Below are 21,093 nucleotides of genomic sequence, written 5' to 3' on the forward strand. Positions count from 1 at the left end.
ATACCTACATCTCCTCGAGGTCTGGGTTAAGGTTTTATGGCCCCTTAATATTTTCCACCCCGCTCCCCTAAGAGACTCAACTCTAAAGGAGTATTACTTTGTAACAAGTCATATCAGTCATTTATACCTTGGTGTGAATGAATGAATGAGTTTATTAGCTTCTTTCCACAGAGTAGGTTTTAAGAGTAGGGAAGAAGAAAAGCCCAGGAAGGCATTGGCTCCTTGAGGGGAGTAGGAAATGTGGCACCATGCAAAAAAAAGAAGGGCACAGATTAGTTATTTATGAGGTGAAAGAGTATAGATTGAAATATATCATCATAGTATATTGTACAATGAGATATAGTGTTTAAAAGGACAGATTTGATTTTTGAGACAAGATCTCACTAGATAACCCAGCAGGCCTTGAACTCATGGTTCTCCTTCCTACCTTAGCATCTCAAAGTGCTGGTTTACAGGCATAAATCAACACGGGAGAGAAGATTTTGGAGTCTGCCTATCACTTTTGAAAAAGTCAGCTCTTCTATTTTACCAGCAAGGAGACATTCAGCAAACTGTTTCTCTACAGGTCAGGTTTCTCATTCATAAACAAGAATAATAAGAGTTTCTAATTCAAAGGACTGTATAAAGATATAACATTTTACTATTTAAGAGACACTTAGGATGCCACCTGCACAGTTGGGTCTTCCATATATTAGCTTTTTTTTAATGTTTTCTTAATCATTTGGCATCACTGTACTTTCTACTACAAAGTAAGGATGAGTTTTTATGCTTCACATCTCACCAAATGAGTCCTGTCAAACCCAGCGTCTCCCTGCTTCTCTTCCTTCTCTTGTCTGCACTCTCCTTGACTCAATGGAAAGACCTGTTCCTAGGCAGGAACCAATCTGTTCTGAAATAGCCACCAGCCTAAACCATACCAAGAGTTGTAAAGTATTAAATACCTGTTTAGGTATTTACTTTAGCTAACTTGAGGTTGTTTTGCATTCTCTATCTTACTACCTGCTTGTTCAAGGCAAAGAATCTCACCTTCCATTTGCTCAAGCTTTAAGCATTTACTTAAATGTTCCCGGTGTTTATTCTTTAGCTTATTTATACTTTTAAAATTTGCTGTTTGTCTTAGACTCACATTTTTGTTTTATTCACTAAATAATTCTATTATCTTGAATTAGCACTTACAGAGAAAAAGGAGGTTGGGGTAGTGTTAAATGTAAATGTATCTTTTCAAACCCTTTGAATGCTTAAATCCCTTTAGAATATGAGTCTAAGATAAACAACAGTTTGCTAACACATGAGGTTACAGATTTTTTGTAGATATAAACACCAAATCTATTCACCTACCCTTTGTACACTGCCCATGACAATGCAGATTAATAAATTAGTAGAAGAACAAATAATTCTTTACTGTCTCAAACTGACTAGTTAGGCCTTCTGTATCAATCCTCCAAACAGAGTTTGCATTCTTAAGGAGCTTGTATTTCTCAGGGCTAGAACTCTGAACAAAAGCTTTTCCTCTAGAAACAACTTTCTTCATATTTAAATGTTCTCCAAGAGTTCAAAATCTACCTGTACAGATAAACAAAGGTTTGGTTTTACATTTAAGAGTGTAGCAAATCTAAAGGATTTATGTTACCAGTATTTATACATAATTATGAATCACGGGCTCCAGAACAAAAAGTCAATGGGCCGGTGTATGTATTTAAATTTACCTGATAAGTCACTGCAATATGTGCTATGCATTTTAAAGATATGTGAGGATTGCTTATGACAAGGTAACAGTTGCACTTAAGGAATATGTAGAAAAACTATATTAAATTAAATTTTAGACTACAGAATATGGATTTCATAAAAAAAGGAGTATTTCTTTTCTTTGCTTAGATGGCATGCAGATAAAAGTATGTCTTTCTGAAAGCTGATAGAAAAGACATGGAAATCTCTGGCTCTTTATACTTGCCTGGGTGAACAAGGAAGCACAAGCTAGACTCAGGGGGTTTCAGGTGAGAGCTAGATGATACGGAAGGCATCATTGTTCTGAGCCTAAGTGGCATGAGACCTGAACAATGCCCCATTTCCTAACAGCCAATAGACAAGTGTTTAATCTACAAAATAATTGCCAATCTATCGGAATTTTAGGGTGATCTGTGCCTTACCAAAATCTATCAGTCTAGTGTGACAATAAGTTGAATATCTCTTCTATAGAAGAATGTTTGAGACCAGAAGCATTTCAGAGTTCTTGTTTTTCCAATGACTACTGCATATTCACACAATTTGTCCAGTTTTGGACTATGTGTACATATATAATAGGACCCAAATCTAAGCAGAAATTTTTTTATGTCTCACACATACTTTATACACATAACAAGAAGGTAATTTTACAGATTATTCCTAATATGCATGAGACAAAGTCAGTGCACACTGAATCATCTGAATTATGTCATCAGGTCAGCACCCAAAAAGTTTTAGATTTTGGGGCATCTTTGATTTTAGATTTTTGGATGAGGATGCTCAAATTTACAATACAATGGTGCTAGTGAGCTGTACAGAGAACATTCAATGGGAACTTATAGTTATCCTGACAGAGATTTTATTATGAAGAGAAAAATATAGTAAGATGTAATACTCTGAGGTAGGTAGGCTGTAGTATAGAAAAAGCCCATACATCAATCTTTATTTTAACATTACTGACACAGTAATGTTAAAATAACATTCCAAGTTGGTATTGGTTATGGTTTAGTTTACTTTTATTTTTCCCTAAATACCTCAAAATAAAAAGCAATCTGATATTTTAGAAAAGATGGACACTGATCTAAAGTAGGGGGAAGATGTGGGAATGAGACATATGGAAGAGTCCTGGAGAGAGGTAGGTGGAAAAAAGATGAAGGATGTCCCATGTATTTCTGATTGTTTGGCAGCACCAATCTCTTGATTGCAGCTTACAAATAAAATAACCTTCCAACAGGAAAATAAGCGCAGTCTGAAAACCTGCCTACAAAGTCTAGGTTCTATTACATTTTATTGTTTCATTCACCTAATGATACATTCTTAGTCTTACAAACAATGTGTAATAAGATTATAATGAAGAGTAGAAAGACTTCACAGTTGTACTTTGGGGAAGAGGTAAATGTTCTGCAAATAGCTGGAAACTACAGCATCCTCTGAGATGATGGTTATATTTATAGTGCTGCAAGACCTAAAGGCGCTTTTGCATTTGGGGGTTAGACAGTACAGGAGTCATCTCTTTAACCTAACCCAACACAAGAACTACTCTTCACCTTTAGAACAATGAAGAGCAATCTAAATACTCAGAGAAATTAAGATTAGATGCATACTATACTTACTAGAAAGCTGACATTTTCTATTTTTCTTTCCTTCCTTTTTTCTTCTTTCTCTTCCTCCTTCTTTTCTTTCTTTCCTTTATTCCTTCCTTTCTTTTCTTGAAACATAGTTTCTCTGTATAGTCCTAGGTATCCTGGAACTCACTCTGTAGACCATGCTGGCCTTGAACTCACAGAGATCCACCTGCTTCTGCATCCTGAGTACTAGAATTAAAGGCATGTGCCACCACTGACCAGCCCTTTTTTCTATTTCTTATTTGCTAATATTTATTTTGATCTGTTTCAACTTCCATTTATAATGTGAACTAGTTGTAGCCTTTGGGCAAATCTCACCATTCTGAGTCATGAGTACTTTTCAACTCTAAAATATGGCATCAGTGAGACTATGCATCTTTAATATTCTCCCTAATTAACATTTTTATGGCTATTTATGCTTTCTACATCAAGCAGTAAAACTAGAAAATTCTGTGTTGTAGTCTGTATCTTCAAGAAACTGCATCTTATTATGCACCTCCCCCACATACTTACAGAAGGTAGTAATGAGGTTTCTCAGGTTTCCCTATATCTTTATCTAGCAGTGGAGTGTCAGTCTTAGAAACTTCAAACTAGCTTTCATTTGCTTATGTAACTCCAATAGCAAAACGGTTTACCAGAAGTTTTCAAAATATATTTTGGAGTTATAAAATAAGTGGTCACATACCTTGGAAAATCCATCTTTAGCTGTGAGTAGAAGGGCACCGAGTTTCTAACAAATTTTAAGGGGCTATGAGCCCTGCTCCAATTAGCAGTAAATGCTTCATTTGCTTGGATTCTGACCAGAGTCTCAGTAAGCAGAAGCAGGGAACTAGAAATGAAAGGCTCTGGTGTGAAGGGAGGGTGGCCTCCAGGTTTTATACAGTGCCGGCTCCAGCAAGAAGCTTCTGAGAAGTGAGGCTGCTTTCACACACAGGAAATTTCACAAGCAGGTAAAGTACCAACAGATTCTACATTTTTAGATAATTTTAAAAGAAGATAGAGTAATACAGTGATGATTCCCATCTCTACTCAGCTGTTGCTTTTATGCAGCCCAGGAGTCATGATATGGGTGAAGGGTGTGCACACTGGAGCCTTCCTATGAGAATTTAGCATTCAATCGTGTTTACACTGGACGGGACTAGAACTTACTGTGAAAAATTGCAACATTAGGGAATGCACGTCTAAATAAATTTCATATATTACTAAGAAATATTACATATCAGGTAGTAAGCTGCTAAAATGATGAATTCACAGAAAATCAAATTATCAATAAAACGTGGGCATTTAAGATCTATCTTACTTCAGGCTATAAGATAACCAACTGTAGATATATAGCACTTCTTGTAATAGAGGGTCCTAACAATTAAATTATTATGGACTCAAATATATCCAACTCCAACACACATGGTAAGGTAAAATAAACTTGGTTATAAAATTAAAATCGAAAATAGATAACACTGATTATATATTATCAACTTCCGCTACTTTCTCAAATATATTACATGATTAATTAAGAAGCATCCCAGGTCAGGGGTATACCTCAGTAGTAAAATGTGTGCTTACTTTGCTTAATTAGGCCATGGTTTCAAGCCATAGAACCATACATACACGTGTGTATGTGTGTGTGTGTGCATGAGCATGTGTGCATGTGTAATCTCCAGAAGAACATTATGAACTTTAAAATATTTTTGTGGATGTTCTATGTTGACTACAATGATCATAAAAGCCCAGCTTAGCAGAATATTAACATGTACTCTGTTCAAAATTGTCATGAGAGGGGCTGGAGAGATGGCTCAGTGGTTAAGAGCATTGCCTGCTCTTCCAAAGGTCCTGAGTTCAATTCCCAGCAACCACATGGTGGCTCACAACTATCTGTAATGAGGTCTGGTGCCCTCTTCTGGCCTGCAGGCATATACACAGACAGAATAGTGTACACATAACATATATTTTTTTTAATTGTCATGAGAAAAAGAAACAGACTAGAAAGGTGTGGGAGGTGATGGGCTATATGTTTAATGTTACAGTTAAATTACAGCATCAAAGCATGAAAGTCTTTTGATATCTTTCAAGTTTCTTCTAATTCATATTCCATGTCCTTTGCTGATCATTTTACTGAGATTTTTACTTATCTAAACACTCTGCCAAGTCCTCCAGCTTTGCTCATAGAGTCATGTATTTTAGTTCTTCTTGTCATTTAACTTTATCCTTTTAAAACAATCCTTTTAGTCTTGTCATATAAGATTAATCTGTTAAAAATTAACTTGCTATTGGTCCTGCCTCAACAAAGTAATGGGGCAGACTTAGTTGACTTCCCAGAGGAGGCCTTAACCTTTCTGAGGAGCAGATAGGGATTGGGTGTGGGGGAGCAGGGAGGAGGAAAAGGAGAGGAGAGAGGAAAGTGGGATTGGTATGTAAAAATAAATAAATGTAGTGGCATTTCATTTGTATTTTAATAAATAAAGCTTGCCTGAAGATCAGAAAAGTAAAATAGTCACACTGGCCAGCCTTACAGACCATGCAGCAATGACACACACCTTTAATCCTAGTAGCCATACTAGCTTGCCACAGAAAACAGGGAATAGTGGTGCATGCCCTTAATCCTAGAACTAGAGAAGACAGCTAGAGAAGACAGCTCTCAGTCAGTCTCATTCTGAGGTCTCCTGGAGGCAGTATTGCCATTTTCAGACTGAGGTCGAAGTAAAATTTAGTGGCTGGCTCCTTTGCTTTCCTGGTGTTCAGGTTGAACCCCAGTGTCTGTCTCTGAACTTTTATTAATCAATCTTCAAATAAATAAATAAATAAAATTACAAACCATAAAAAAGACTAGTGACTCTTAAAAAAATTAACTTGCTAAATATATATGTCTAAATCTAGAGATTCGGAATATAGTCTTTGATGGCAATATGATATCCTCTTTTTAAAAAAGTAGTTGAATCTTTTTCTCAGCTTTAATACAATATAGTTTTGTGGGAAGTGCTATATCTATGAAACTGTCTTTGGATACCATTTGTGGTACTTTTAATTTAATTGGTCCCCATAAGTTCATGGGAAGTGGCACTATTAGGAGGTGTGGCTTTTTTGGAGTAGATATGGCATTGTTGGAGGAAGTGTGTTACTGTGGGGGTGGGCTTTGGGTTCTTATATATGCTTGAGCCACACCCAATGTCCCAGTTCATTTCCTGTCGCCTGCAGGTCAAGATGTAGTACTCTCAGCTCCTTCTCCAGCACTATGCCTGCATGCTACCATGTCACACCATGATGATAATGCACTAAACTTGTAAAAATGTAAGTCACCCCCCTTAAATGTTTTCCTTTTTAAGAGCTGCCATGGTCATGGTGTCTCTCCATAACAGCAGAAACCACTCAGAAGACACCTAGTACAAAGTGGCCACATACAATGGTCCATTCATGTTCCATGACTCAGTTCAAGTGGCCCCACTTGAGTTTTCCTTGTCATTCTAAAATATATACAATATGCCTTTGAACAACTTCGGGTATCACTGGATACTACATATTTGAAGATTAAATAATCGTTTGATCTGGTATCTGCAGTCATGTGCTATAACTGGCTGGTAAGTCTACAATACATACTCATTTCCAGCACCCCCTGTCATGCCTTACTTTTATATGTGTTTACTATATTTCTGTTGAATTGGCTGATTTATTTTTCAACAAATGACCAAAAAGAGATTTACATATCAAATTTTTATGTAATTATTCTCATTTGGATTTTGGGGGGTAAGAGACAGAAAAGAATTTAGACAAATTAAGAAGGCAATAAGAAGTCACCTTAGGAATCTAATGCTAAACAATAAAGAGAACTTAAGAGTAAAAGCTGAGCAAAATGTCACTGTTCCCAATTCTGCTGGAAAATTTCAGAAACATAAGAATTGTAGTAAAGGAATTAGTATGTAAAAGATGAAATAATGAAATTGGAAGAAGCATTGCTATGACAGTATGTGGGTTCAGATTCTGTGTGTGTGAAGCTCGTTGACTAGAAGCCTCTAAATCTTCCATTTCCATATATTTTGCAGCTCATTTTTAATGAACTTTTCAGGAAATTCAAGAGTTTCTCAACAGAAGTAAAGTTCTCTCAAATGACAACTACTTAACTAACTTACTGTGTACTCGTAAGGGGCTTTATAAGCACTTAGATTCCTGTCAGTCAACACTGGCAATAAAGTACATGATTAAAAATACTGTGTAAGAAGGATAAAATATGAGTAGGCTACCAGCATGGTTTCTATAAAAACAAGAGCAATACTTTGTGAAATTCAATGAGAGAAGCTGCATCTAAATGTGAAAGACTACAGGGAAACCATAAACATCTATAAGGATTATACACTTACATTCCTTCACAAGGGTCTACTTTTTGGCTCTTTAAAGAAATCAAGATGAAAACCTACCATCAAAGAAAGCATGATCATAGGTTTGGTTTATACAAGGAATAGGGCAACGACCATTGATGAGCCAATTCCTATGTAAATGTTAAATAACAACTCTATTACTGAGTAGTAAATAAGCATAAAGGACATGCCTAAGAATTTAGATATACATGGCATATATATATCATAAACATATATTGAGATATGTCATATATATCTTAATTTTTATGTACTTTCTAAAATTTTTATATGTAAGTAGGATTTTTTCTGACTACTGTACCAATTATCATCTATGCTTCTTCAAGTTAAAGTGGCTACTTCTGAATTTCACAAGTTCTTATTTAAGAACCTTTCATAGAGGTATCCCAGTGTCACTGATACGCACATGCACATGTATTTAATACCATTTAATTTTATGGATGATGAATTAATATAAAGGTCACAACAGAAGGAAAAGAAAAAGGTGGACCATGACCTAATTCTAAAAGCAACTACTCAGCACTGCTTTACTGATTGCTGTCTTTCATAAGCTCATGTTTTCATGTGTGTGCGTGTATACATGTGCACATACACATATTTGGGCCACAGCCTATGTTGGAGGTCACAGGACAACTATGTGGAAGTTGGTTCTCTCCCTTCACCTTTACCTGAATTCAGGAATGGAGCAGGCTTACTCAACTTTTATGAGATCCACTTTTCTAGGGAGACAGAAAGTTGTTTGTAAAACTTTACAATAAGGCGACTGCCTGCTTGGCGCTAAGCGGCCCAGGAGGGCAGGTACCACTGTGATGAACAGGTATGCGGTAGAAAATGGGAGAGAAGTAGAATGATTCATGCAATGTGGAGAGAAGCGGGACTGAAGACACGACAGAGGTAAGGAACAGGCAGATATGGGTGGCCTATGCTGTCACCTGAGGCCATGGTGATATCCCCGACCCTTGCCTGAGGAGGTTTATTCTGGTGGAGGCCTAGACTCTACCACTCAAGGCCCACATCTTGGGTTTTGAGCTGACCCACACTAACATCTACCCCATCTATAACCTGCTGGAGTGTGTGAAGGGGTCAGTTCTGCGGAGATCCACAGTCCCAGGATCTCCATGACTTGGGGCAACACCAAGATATCTGCGAGGAGTTTCCGTGAGGATCCAGTAATAATGGTGTAGCAGGAGCCAGAAGTCAAGAACCAGACCCACAACCCCTGCAATGAGCATCTGCAAGGAAAGCTGTCTGGGCCAAAGGGTCCAGGCTGTAACACGCCACAGCTCCCAAGGCCATGACTATAAATGAACACGTGATGGAGAGGTGGGAAAGAAGAGCAGTGAAGTGGCTTGTTTTGTTCTTTTCTGTTTCTCTTCTTTTTGAGGGGAGGCTACAAGGTTGAGGGTAGACATGGAAATGAGTGGGATTGGGGTACATGATGTGAAATTCCCAAAAATCAATACTGCAAATTGCCTTCTGCAAAGATTCGAAACTTATTAAAATAAAAATTAGATTTTTTAAGTCAAATATTTTCCCTGAAGACATTTTTCTATCACATGTTCTCATAAACATAGTTTGGTATAGTTTTCCTCTCTTATTAATTGTTACTGATATAGTATAAAAACATCTGAACACCTTCCCCAATTAACAGGTTAAATAAATAAAAATGTTTATCAAATATAAACAAAACTAAAAATTCTATAATCAATGACTAGTAGCACGAATTATGCTCATGGAAAAACTACTAAATAATTTCTCAAAGGATAGAAAAAGGCATAGTAGGGCTGGGTGGTGGTGGTGGCCTTTAATCCCAGCACTCGGGAGGCAGAGTCAGGTGGATCTCAGTGAGTTCAAGGCCAGCCTGGTCTATAAAGCAAGTTCCAGGACAGCCAGGAATGTTACACAGAGAAACCCTATCTTAAACAACAACAAAAAAAAAAAAAGAAAGAAAGAAAGAAAGAAAGAAAGAAAGAAAGATAAAAAGGCATACCAGGAACTTTTGTTTTATTTTTCCCTTTGGACAAAAAAAAATTACTAAAAGAAAATAAGATAAAATAAAATACAGAACAACTAATTTCTGCAAATGATTAAAAAAAAAAAGACCTGTTATAGGTAGTACAGTAGGCAAAGCAGGCTCTGTCTTATAATCACTTCATTATTAAAGGAAACATTTCTCCTCCAAAATTACAATCTTAACCCCAAACTTTATTACCAAACTTCAAAATTGAATACTCAAAGTATTCTTTTGTTTTTAAATATTATGGCTACCTATTAGAAAATTTCAAGCTGTGTATAATAACTAAAATTAGCAAAGGAATAATTTCATAATATATGATTGGTATGCTAAATATAAAGAAAAAGGTGAAATATCCACATATATTCTCCTAGTTTGATCAGGGTTAACCTGAAACAAAAATACTGATTACTGGTAGAAAACAAAATGTTCCCACTCTCCTTGAAGCTGCAAATAAAATGGAAAGTAGTATGTACTTTTGTGTGAATGTTTATGTGAGGTTTTCCTTTAAAATGTATTAAGTGCTATTAAAATAATAGATGAGTTCACTAAATCTTGTTCCTTTTTGTTAGTTATGCCTTTAAGGATAACAACAGATTAAACTCTTATTGCTTTTATGTCTGTCATAAAGATAGTTTATCAGTTTTCTTTTTCTAGTGTCTTAAACTTCAAAATGCAAAATAAGAGATAATTATAGGGAAAGGTGCCTAAATAATCTTAGAACAATTGTACGTTAGGGTTAACTTATGAACATATATAATCATTCAATATTACATATAGATATATATGTATATATTCAAATAGCAGACATAGTCATGAATTATTTCATGAATAATAAACATGAAAGCCTCTAACATTCTATGAAAGAAGCACATTTTACCTGAATTAGATGAGGCAATGCTTTTAGTGTAAGGCAAAACCAAATTCCCAGTTTGCATGGAAGCAAATCATGCCATTGTGGTTTTACTAGCAATCTAAAAGAGGAGAGAAATCCAAGTAACAAATAAGAAAGACAGACAAAATTGAAAAGCAAAATATTTTGAGCAATTATGAAATCTTTTGCGAATGTCAATTTAATTTAAAAAATAAAGCATCACTTAATCTGACCTATCCTATTATGAAAGGCAGTAGTTGCAAACATGATATGTATAAATGTACAAGAATCCAAACTATAAAATTTTGGGGAAAAATTTCTAATCAAGTTATAAAAATAAAAAAAAACTAATTGGAGGGGAGAGGTTGGGGGGAGATCCGTTCAAAACACATTATATGAATGTGTGAAATTCTCGATTAAAAAACACAAAATAACCCCAAATTCCTCCTCCATTTAGCCCATCCACAAAATGAATTCTTAGACCTAATGATTCCTCAAGTTTTAAGAGACTAGTCATTGCCAAAGTGCTCCCAAGTACTGACAGTAGCTACCAATATGGCAGCATCCACCAACCACGGCATAAAAACTAACGACATCTGTAGTTTGCCCAAGCATTACTCACTGGTAGAAGATGAGAAGAAATCTCTCATCTCCATCCTACACTGATCCAATTCCTCCCTTGCTGTGTGAACTTGTTTAAAGTCTTATATAAACATTTCTGTTATGAACCGAGGAAGGAGATGTGCTATCTTTTTGAGTGGTTGGCATATCACTTTCTATTTACCGTCAACTCTGAACAGAGAAAGATTTTTCTAGCAGCATTCTGTTTCTAGAGTTCAGTAGAAAAATTTCAAACTACAAGACTTTGAGAGGTTAGTTAATTCTATTTAGATGTATGTGAACACTTTATAAGAAAAGAAAACTTAGAATTTGTCTTGTAAATTATGGCATATTCATGTTTATACCTAAGACAGATATGACACATATCTGAAGCAGATATACACATGAAGTAGAACAACATTAAATTACATACTATTTTGTGCATTCCTACCTTTCATTCTTTTCAGAAGCACCAAGTTTCGCTGCATCCATACTCTTGCTTCCTGTCTTCTTCTTCTTTTCTCTCTTCTTTCTACCAAGCAGCTCATCCTAACCATTAAACGAATGACAGCACTTGATTGTCTGTAAAATGTGTACCTCATACGCTATCAAGATTCTTTAGTAAAGAAAAAAACACTAGAACATTTATGCAAATATATGTAGAGTCCAACATGATCAAGTAAAATCATCAGTCTTTCACAATAACTGTTGCCATGGTATCTGGCCTTACAGACACTTGAAATTTAGCACTGTTAGTCATGTGCATCCCCATAGCAACCAAAGTTTTCTAGGAAGAGAAAACATTCAACATACACTTTATTACTCAATACCTTTAACAGTGTTACTTTTAAAATAATGAGTAAATAAAAGATAATTCATAAATATTTATAAATGTTTATTTATAGCACATAAAAGCCCATAGTGTAATAAAATATAGTGCATATTAGATTGAGGAAGTGTAATAAATTTTTTAACAAACTGATCACTGAAGTTATAATATATCCACTTTAAATATTATTTTATGATTTTAAAGTAAACGAATTACACAAGAAGTCTGTGACAAAAACTTCTCAATTACATTAAAAAATTCTACTTAGGTGATAATTAGAAGAATATGTTTCTACTTTACAAAGTTTTGTTATAAACTCAAATGCAATATACTTTTTAAAAAAAGATTTAAAAATATTCATGTGTTTTTCATATATAAAATATTAATTTTCCTTGGCATAAAAGTAATCAAGCAGTAACTAGTGACAGTACAACTATTAGAATACAGAGAACATGTAGAAAAAAAGAAACTTCCGTGACTTGAGAAATAAATGCCTAGATTTCTATATAAAATGAGAGGCTAGGCTATTTGATTTATCACCAATACTCACCAGTTGTTTCTCCAGGTAGATTGACCAAACCACAGCATAATGCCCCACTGTGAGAATAATGAACAAGAGTAATGCCAGCTCAGCATTGCTCATTTTTCTTACTCGTCTGTAGTAGAATACTGGCTGTCGCCAATCTGGAAGTCCATTGATCAGAATATCATCATACCTGCGGTAGCAAATATAACAGTTTTTCATGAAGAGTTTAAAATAAAGCAAAACCAAAGCAAAGCTAAAGAAAAACTTCATTTGCTCCTATATTTAAAAAGAAAAAAATTCTCTCTGAGAGGAACAACTATAGTGCTCCAGCATCACAGTACCTAGTAAATTCAAAGCATAGTTATATGGCTTCAGTAACAAACAGCATTAATACACTGGAGAGCAGATCGCAGGATTTACAGCACTCAGTTATTATGGCTACTAAGGTGACATACATGCCTTCCTGTAGAAAATTCTCTACCACAGAATCAGTATTAAAAGTTAGGTTCTCACCGAGGAAATAAAGTAAAATAAAACCAGAGCTATTTGAATTACATATTATTTGAATGAATTATACATTAACTGAATCAAGCTTAGTATACATTTTTTTACTCAACACTTTTATTTCTACCCTCATGATAACAGTAGTTGAATGATGAATATCCACACACATTATTTTATTAAAGCTTCTTAATGACATAAATAAAATGAGTGCCTATGATTTTGCAGAGCTCATGTTCCTTTAAGAACAAAAAGATCTCAAATTAGAGAAGGACATGAAAATAGCAAATGTAAGTCAGAGTTCACAATAAAACTGCTTATTTGTAAACCCTTAAGTAGCAATTTCCTCATTTGTGGCTTTTGCTGAAAGGGAAGAACATTAATACATAACAGCTTTCCTTATAGACTTAAATAATCATTCTTATTACCACCAGGCTAAAAGAGAAATAAAAATTCAACTGAATTTAAATTTGTCAGTTATTGAGCAAATATTTTTAAGATTAAAATAAGGAGTGACATTTATGATTGTGAAACTCAAAATGATCACATACACTGTATGCTCAATACACACAACCTGTTAATCTTAATTGAACTCAACCCATTAAATATTCTAATCACACTATTTCTAGAATTAAACCTCCACTGAAAGGCCTAATTTGGTGCAACACATTGACCAAAATATTTTAATTAAAAATATTCCGAGTTAGTCGCAGGCCTAATTACAGGAATAGAAATAGGACCTATATTGTCAGGCAGGTCAGTGGAGCTCAGTAGTAGGTTTTTCTCAAGTAAATTGACCGATCTAGGAATAATAGCGCAGCTGCTAAACTGCCAGTCTTGACATGTAAATCAATTTAAATGCAACAACTGCAGTAGCTACTTTGATAGTTATTAAATTGATACCTTGGAGATATGCTAAAAATATAAAGCAGAGGGTTTATTATAGAAAACTTCTTTTCAGCAGAAAAACATTGGTTATTAATACAAAATGTAATTTATTAGTCAATCTTTTAAAACCTGACTTTTAGATCAACTTTAATTATTAATACTACTAGATCAGAGTATCTAAGTAGTAAAAGAAAAAGACATTTACAAAGTCAAATCACAATATGGCCTGTGGACAGGGCCAGGCAGAATTTGGTGAGAAATATTCTCCTTTCCAGCATGTGTACCATTCCTTCAACATCAGCTTCATGGTATAGCATTATGGTGTCCTAGAAAATGTATTCTGTCTTCAGAATTTCATATTTAAACCGATCTTTTCCAGATCAACTAATTTAGACACAGGTAAAAGGGTTTCAGTTAGTACATCATAAGATCATAAAAGTCAAATGAAGTCCAGGGACCATTAGGCCCCACACTGATTCTGAATTCTGTCTTATATCAGATTTTTTGAGGAGAAATAAAGGTGAATGAAAAAATCATTATTTTCAGAAATATCTCAACTAAAGGCATGATAACCATACCTTCTAAAAGATATGGTTATAGGTAAAAAGTATTTGAGAATGTGGAGTTGATTCCTTATTAGCATTAATACAAATATTAAATCTGCTTTGGACCTAAACTGTAAGGGAAGAAAATACAGCTGCACTCACAGCTAAGACTCTTCTATCACATATTTCATCACCATCACTGGGAAAAGCTAACTTTTTCCTATCACATATGTGAGTTGTATTTAGTGCACAACCAAATCCAAACACGAAGCAGCAGATACTTACTCAGCTATGCCTGGCACTCTGAAAAACAGCATCCAAGGATTAAGCATACAGTCAATGCTCTATTGATTTTACTCTAATGAACATTATGGCTCACACAACTGGCCATTTGAAAGGAAGATAGCTTCTATTATAGTTCACTTTTTAGAATATATGTTGTTAAGAGATAAATTACTACCTTCCTGATGGGACACTGAAAAAACAATATACTTCTTAAAATATACACAGACACCCTTAAGTTACTTAAGGAAAAAAATGTGTTGACAACACAAAATTTCCAACACTTTATTATTTTTTTCCATATTTAAACACATGTCTAAATGCTCTGTAATTGAGATGGATACAAACTATTCTTAAGTCTGCATTTAAACCAGATTAAGAATTCACAAATAAATAAATAAACATATTACAATTTAGACAGAAGCAAATCTTTACCATAAAGAATCACTAACACACACACAAATAAAAGCTGACATGGCATCTTCTTGAAATTTAAAGCACTAATTGATCAGTTCCACATATACAACATAGGGCCTAATGCACATTTGCTTCATTTGATTTCCTTAAACACACATGATAAACATAACATAACAGTTGCAAAATCATTAGTAAGTTATATACTAGAATCGCAATTCATTACACACTTACCCGCTAGAATTACAGAAAAACAAATTTAAAATAATCTTAAACTACCAGCAAAAAAATATTTATTTAAGACAGAAACAAAATCATAAAATAGAAACAAAATCAAAATGAAAATCTGAATAGTAAAACATGAATAAATAATTCTAGCACTTGTCAAAATTGAATTTCCTATTATACAGTATGTGATTTTTTTTTGGCTTAAAAATAACATAATTTCCATTTTAAATCAGATTTTAAACTTTCCGGCAAAACTCAGTTGTACAGAGATTATAAACAAGAAATAATATTAAATTAACTAATTTAGTATCTTAACCAATCTTGTGTGTGTGTGTATTTGGCAAATCTATTGTGGTACATGGCATTTTACATAATGTTTATGTGTTTTACAGTTTTAATTTAGGGAAAGTCAAATTAGATTTCTTATTCTCAGATTTGAACACATCTGTAATGAAATTAACAGTAGCTTTGTAATGCATTTATGAAAGTTTTAGCAGATTCAAAGTTAATGCCACATTTTAAGCTGCATTTGTACATGAGACATTTTTTCTTTGGTAAATTAAAAAAATGTTTTAAGTTTTACTAACATAGTAATAAAATAAAGGAAAATTTAAGTTGCATAATTGGATTAACAGAAATCCTAGTTTGCCAGGTCTGGAGGCACAGGCCTTTAATCACTGCACTCCAGAGGCAGCCAGATCTCTGTGAGTTCAAGGCAAGCTTGGTCTATATAGCAAGTTCCAGTATAACCAGAGCTACGTAGAGAGACCCTGTCTAAAAAAAACAAAATACAAACAAACAAACAAAAAACAAAACAAGAAGAGAAAAGAGAAAGAAAAAAGGAAAGGAAGAAAGGAGGGAGGGAGAGAGGAAGGGAGGGAGAAAAAGAGAGAGAGAGAGAGAGAGAGAGAGAGAGAGAGAGAGAGAGAGAGAGAGAGAGAAGGGTACAGGTAATAAGTAGTTTTCAGAAATTTAGATAAAAACTTTGGGAACTTGTGTAGAAATTTGTGTTAGCTCATAAGCTGCAGATTCTTCAAATGAGGAAATTTGCTATAGAGTTCAGGGAGAAATTCTATGCCAGAAAATCTATTCACTTCACGCTATAATTTATGCCTTTGACTAACAGGGAAGTTAAAGTTTTCAGATGTTCTTCTAGTAATCCATCTAAAAAATGAAACTCATGTCGGTTCAAGGACTTTTACGACAACGTTCATAGCATCTTCAGCACAAAATGTTAAAAGTCATAATGAGTGCATCAAATGGTGAGCAGATAAACAAAATTATTCACACAATGAATAGTATTCAGTAATAAACAAGACTAAAGAATTAGAATGTAGTACAGTATGAATACAATTTAAAGACACTATACATTGCATATTCTGTCACTATGAAATGAACAGAAGATACAAATTGATAAATTCACTGAACAACTGTGGCTGCACATTTTTTGAGGATGAAAATATTTAAAGAGTATGGAGAGAGTATGCCCAACTCGGTACAGTTTCTACACATCATTGGATTTTACACTTACAGAAGGCTATTTTCATGATGAGAAATTTATACCTAAATGAAACCATTATGAAAGAAAATAAAATTTGTCTTTTTCTGAAGAAGAAAAGCTGTTTCATTTGTTAACGTATTTGTTGCATTTCTATTCCATTTCCTCAAATTCAAACAATGTATCTAATTTCAATGAAAACATAATTATATTACATATCTGGAGAATAAACAGCAAATACGTGTGTGTGTTACACTAAAGATCTTTCTTTATTCTCTATCACGCACAGAATCATCTCAGAAGGATAACACAACAAACACTTCTATGATAACTTTCCAAACTGTTCATGCCTAGGCTATAATCTGAAAATACTTGCTCAATGAATATTTATGATAAACAATTGTGTCGGCAAAGTTGACTTTGTGAGAGTGAAATGAGAAGGTCTTTTAGAGGCAGCTGACTAGTCTTTCCTTTTTAAGGAATTAAGAGTCTTACTGAAAAGATCTGCTCACTCCTTTCTCCTAAGTCTAAACACTCACAGGTCACCTAGCCTCAGGCACAAGCTTTAGAGGAGTGATTCTCATCTTGATTAGTTAAGACTTTTGCCTCAAGGAAAACCAGTTACCAAAGAGTTACTTGTGCCTCAAGGGGAAATACTAGAAATGTTTGTATAACTGTCAGGTCCATTTTTTCCCCACTAACAGTAAAGTCAATGCAGAGGGAGCTACTCCTAGAGATTGTATTAGATGAGTCTATGTGAACAAAGAAACAATGGATAGGTAAGGAGTTATTTGCTGTAAAAAGACAGAAATGATTTTAGTAATTAAAAGAAGTTATTACAACGTTTACTGACTTATAAGAGAACAATCAGCCAAAAGACAAAGTTTGAAGGTAAAGATACTGGAAGAATAAAGCAAGCTATCTTCACAACACATTCTTGATACATGAAACAAAACTAGTGGTTCACTAAAGAAAACCTACTAAGGTAAGTGCAGAATGACAAAGACAGATAGACTACAACCTGATCAACTGTGGCTAAGAACCAGGAAGGGCAACTAACATTTTAGGATGTTGAAGAAAAGTTCAGAATGCCACATAATGTAATTCTGGGGTTTGTGTATAAGATGTGTTAGCCACATAAACAAATCAGGTATTTATGCCTGCTTTAGCTTAAATCTCAAAAATGAGGGTATTTTCTTTAAGACAACACTGTCAAATTTCCAATGCTGTCCACTACTATCTCATGAAGTCAACTTATTGGGCTATAATCAGCATTATTATTGTTTATTTTTAAAGATTAACAAGCCCAGAATAAAACAAAAAAACCAGTTTATTTTACCTGCAATAATTTTTTTTCTGACACTTTTGTTGTTTGTGTTCAAAGGGATAATTTAAAATGTGTTTCTTACTCTGGTTCTGATTCTAAGATCTCCGAAGACTTCACACTGGATCCACATTCCACACATTCTACAGCAGAGGGAATGCCTATGATCTCCTGAGTCACTGGCAATATAAACCACTAGAGTTTATCACTGGTCTTCTGAGGGGGCAGAGACAGGTCTGTGTGAGGGACTGTCTCTACCCTAAGGTTAACAGATACAGCATCACTGGAGCAAACTTAGGGAAGAGGGCAAAACCAATGAGAAAAGAGGAACGTTTGTTTGTTTATTGTTTTAATCATATTTTCCACAGTTCATGTAAGTCTATCAACTTACAACCGGGGCTATATGGGGTGAAGAAACACTAGGAAAGTACATATACATGATTACTAAGTGATAATCTCAAATGCTTAACAAGTGGTCATGAGGGTAGCGGGTCTACCAAATACAGAGAGGAGCTACTTATGATAGAGCGAAAAGAATGGGCATTTGGTTGAAATCAAGTACTTCTGATTATTTCCCAGGGCATAAACACCCGCATTAAAAGTCTGATCTAATGAAGCAAAACTTGCTAACTTTACGTCTCGTGATCATAGTTTGTAAGTAGTGAATCAGCCTAGGAAATAGATTCAAAAGAAATGAGCTTTGCTCTACACAAGACTGTAAAACAATGCATTTCTTGGAAGAAGCAAAACAAACAAATAAACAAAACCCACCAAAACGAAAAACCTAACCTAAGCAGGACTTTTCAAAGCTGTAGCATGAAACTTGCCCATCCAAACTCAGAAGCACAAATGAGCACTCACCTCTGCCTTCTTTCATCATCCTTTAAAACTTCATAAATGGCCACCAACTAAAACAGAAGCATTACTTTAAAATAAAAATATTTTCAACTGTAAGAATCACATAGGAGGATGAACGCTCTAAAACACACATGCAGAAAACCCCATGTGTCCATCTATGCAATAAATAGTAAAAATCCAAAAATAAGTAACAGCTTATGTTTTTGAAAGCAATTTTAAAAACGGGTATCAAAATGAACTTTTGTGAAAGGTATAAAAGTAACACTTTACCTTAAAAATATTAAGAGCAAGAGGATAATTTAGATAAGAAAATTATGACAACCATGACCCTGTAACAACTAAGAAAAACTCTAAATGACACAAAATGTTCATGAAAAAAGTATTCCATTAAAAAAACAAATAAAAATCTAAATGTTATATATTTAAGTTTCATGTTCAAATGAAAATATGCTACATCTACGTTAAATTTCCAGCATAAGTATATTACTACAACTGTCACTATAATAAAATTACATTGCACTTACTTGTCTAAACTGAGTTTCTGCATTTTCATCTTTATTCTTGTCTGGATGTAAGGTTAGTGAAAGCTTACGATATGCTTTTCTGATGTCTGCAGATGAAGCATCCTGGGTTGGTAGGGGGAGGGGAAAATACAAAGCAAACTTTGTCAGAAAGAGAAATTCCCAGAACCTTGTTAAGATCTGAGAAGACAGCCAACCAAGTGCAGGACCCCAGGCAATGTAATTTGAGCAATCAGTCTAACAACCATGCTATGCAGTTAGCCTGACCCACATGACTGAACAATTATTCAATCTAAATTGGCTCTCCTCTTAACTTTCATTACCATACAGTCATTTAAAGAAGATGGTATTTGACAAAACTTTTCAAATACTTGCCTCCCTACAATTAACCAATAAATCTCTTTCAGTAATCAAGATACAAAAAAGAGACAAATTAAAAATTAATATCTGTGTGCTATAAAGAACCTTATTATTTACTTGAGAATTTTAAAATCAGTTTAAGAAGCCCAAGCTTATATATACATAAATTTTTAATTATTATTCATACTGAAATTAACATTTAGCAACAACTTATGAAAACCCGATTTCATGTCAAAAAACGTTGACTTGAAGGGAGTTAAAGTTGCGTTATCCATAAGTTGTAATTAAACAGTTATATGCTTTAAAGAGTATGCCCACAATTCTACAATCTCCCCAGTCTGGTTTGTAGAAAAAAAAATTGCCCATTATTCAGGTATGACTAATATAGTTTAAAATATATTCAAGGTCACAGCAGTTAGTAATCTTGTTTGTGCAGATAAAATAAGAAAACATCATTTACGTGGCTAAAATAAACATAGAGTTCAAAACTTCATTTCTATTATATGTAAAAACAGATTCTTGAGACAAGTGATAGTAAAGCAACTTATTAAACTTTGTCTGATAGCTATTTGTCTAATTAATTACTAAAACGCCCAAATAACTGAAAACTCAAACCAACACAAAAATCTATATACCAGGGGCCAAGAAATAAATTTGGAGGAAAAAAAGAAAAAAAAAAGCTACAATTAGTCTGTCAAAGCTTTCCTTTATAAGCCATTATTTTCACTGTCAATGTGTGTTTCTATGTGCGCGCACACACACACACACGCGTTTTCATGTGGAGAGGGAACTTATTGCTTCAGTCTAGTAAGCTACCCTAGCTGTGAATACTTCTGAGTTATGGAGGGCCAAGGAGCTGTAAAACCAACAAAGTAAACCTTGCAGATAATATGTTTGTATTATTTCATTTTAAGTTTGCTGAAGGAAAGGATGTGCTTCCCACATTAGATGACAGGTAATACATGAAAGAAAGGAGCTGTTTAATGGAAATGTGTGATGAGTCCTTTTGTCATGCAAAGAGGCCATGTGTCAAATGAATAAACAGCCTCTAATTAGAAATTTAAATACAATTTTATTAAATTAATACTGTACGAGAGAAAATTCAGAAGATTTTTAAAAT

The 21,093-nt window shown here is 34.3% G+C and overlaps 1 protein-coding gene across 1 annotated transcript in view; it reads right to left on the reverse strand.

Annotated features, from left to right (window-relative positions):
• Nucleotides 1-21,093, reverse strand: part of Dnajc1 (DnaJ heat shock protein family (Hsp40) member C1) — a 178,668-nt gene that overhangs the window by 80,739 nt on the left and 76,836 nt on the right. The window contains exons 2-6 of the mRNA XM_075970588.1: nt 19,617-19,718; nt 19,096-19,142; nt 12,579-12,744; nt 11,651-11,748; nt 10,606-10,699 (exon numbers count right to left, since the gene is read on the reverse strand). Of these exons, the coding sequence (XP_075826703.1) occupies nt 10,606-10,699; nt 11,651-11,748; nt 12,579-12,744; nt 19,096-19,142; nt 19,617-19,718 (507 nt within the window). The remainder of the gene's footprint in view (nt 1-10,605; nt 10,700-11,650; nt 11,749-12,578; nt 12,745-19,095; nt 19,143-19,616; nt 19,719-21,093) is intronic.

The sequence above is a fragment of the Microtus pennsylvanicus genome, chromosome 4, assembly GCF_037038515.1.
Source record: "Microtus pennsylvanicus isolate mMicPen1 chromosome 4, mMicPen1.hap1, whole genome shotgun sequence".
NCBI lineage: Eukaryota > Metazoa > Chordata > Mammalia > Rodentia > Cricetidae > Microtus > Microtus pennsylvanicus.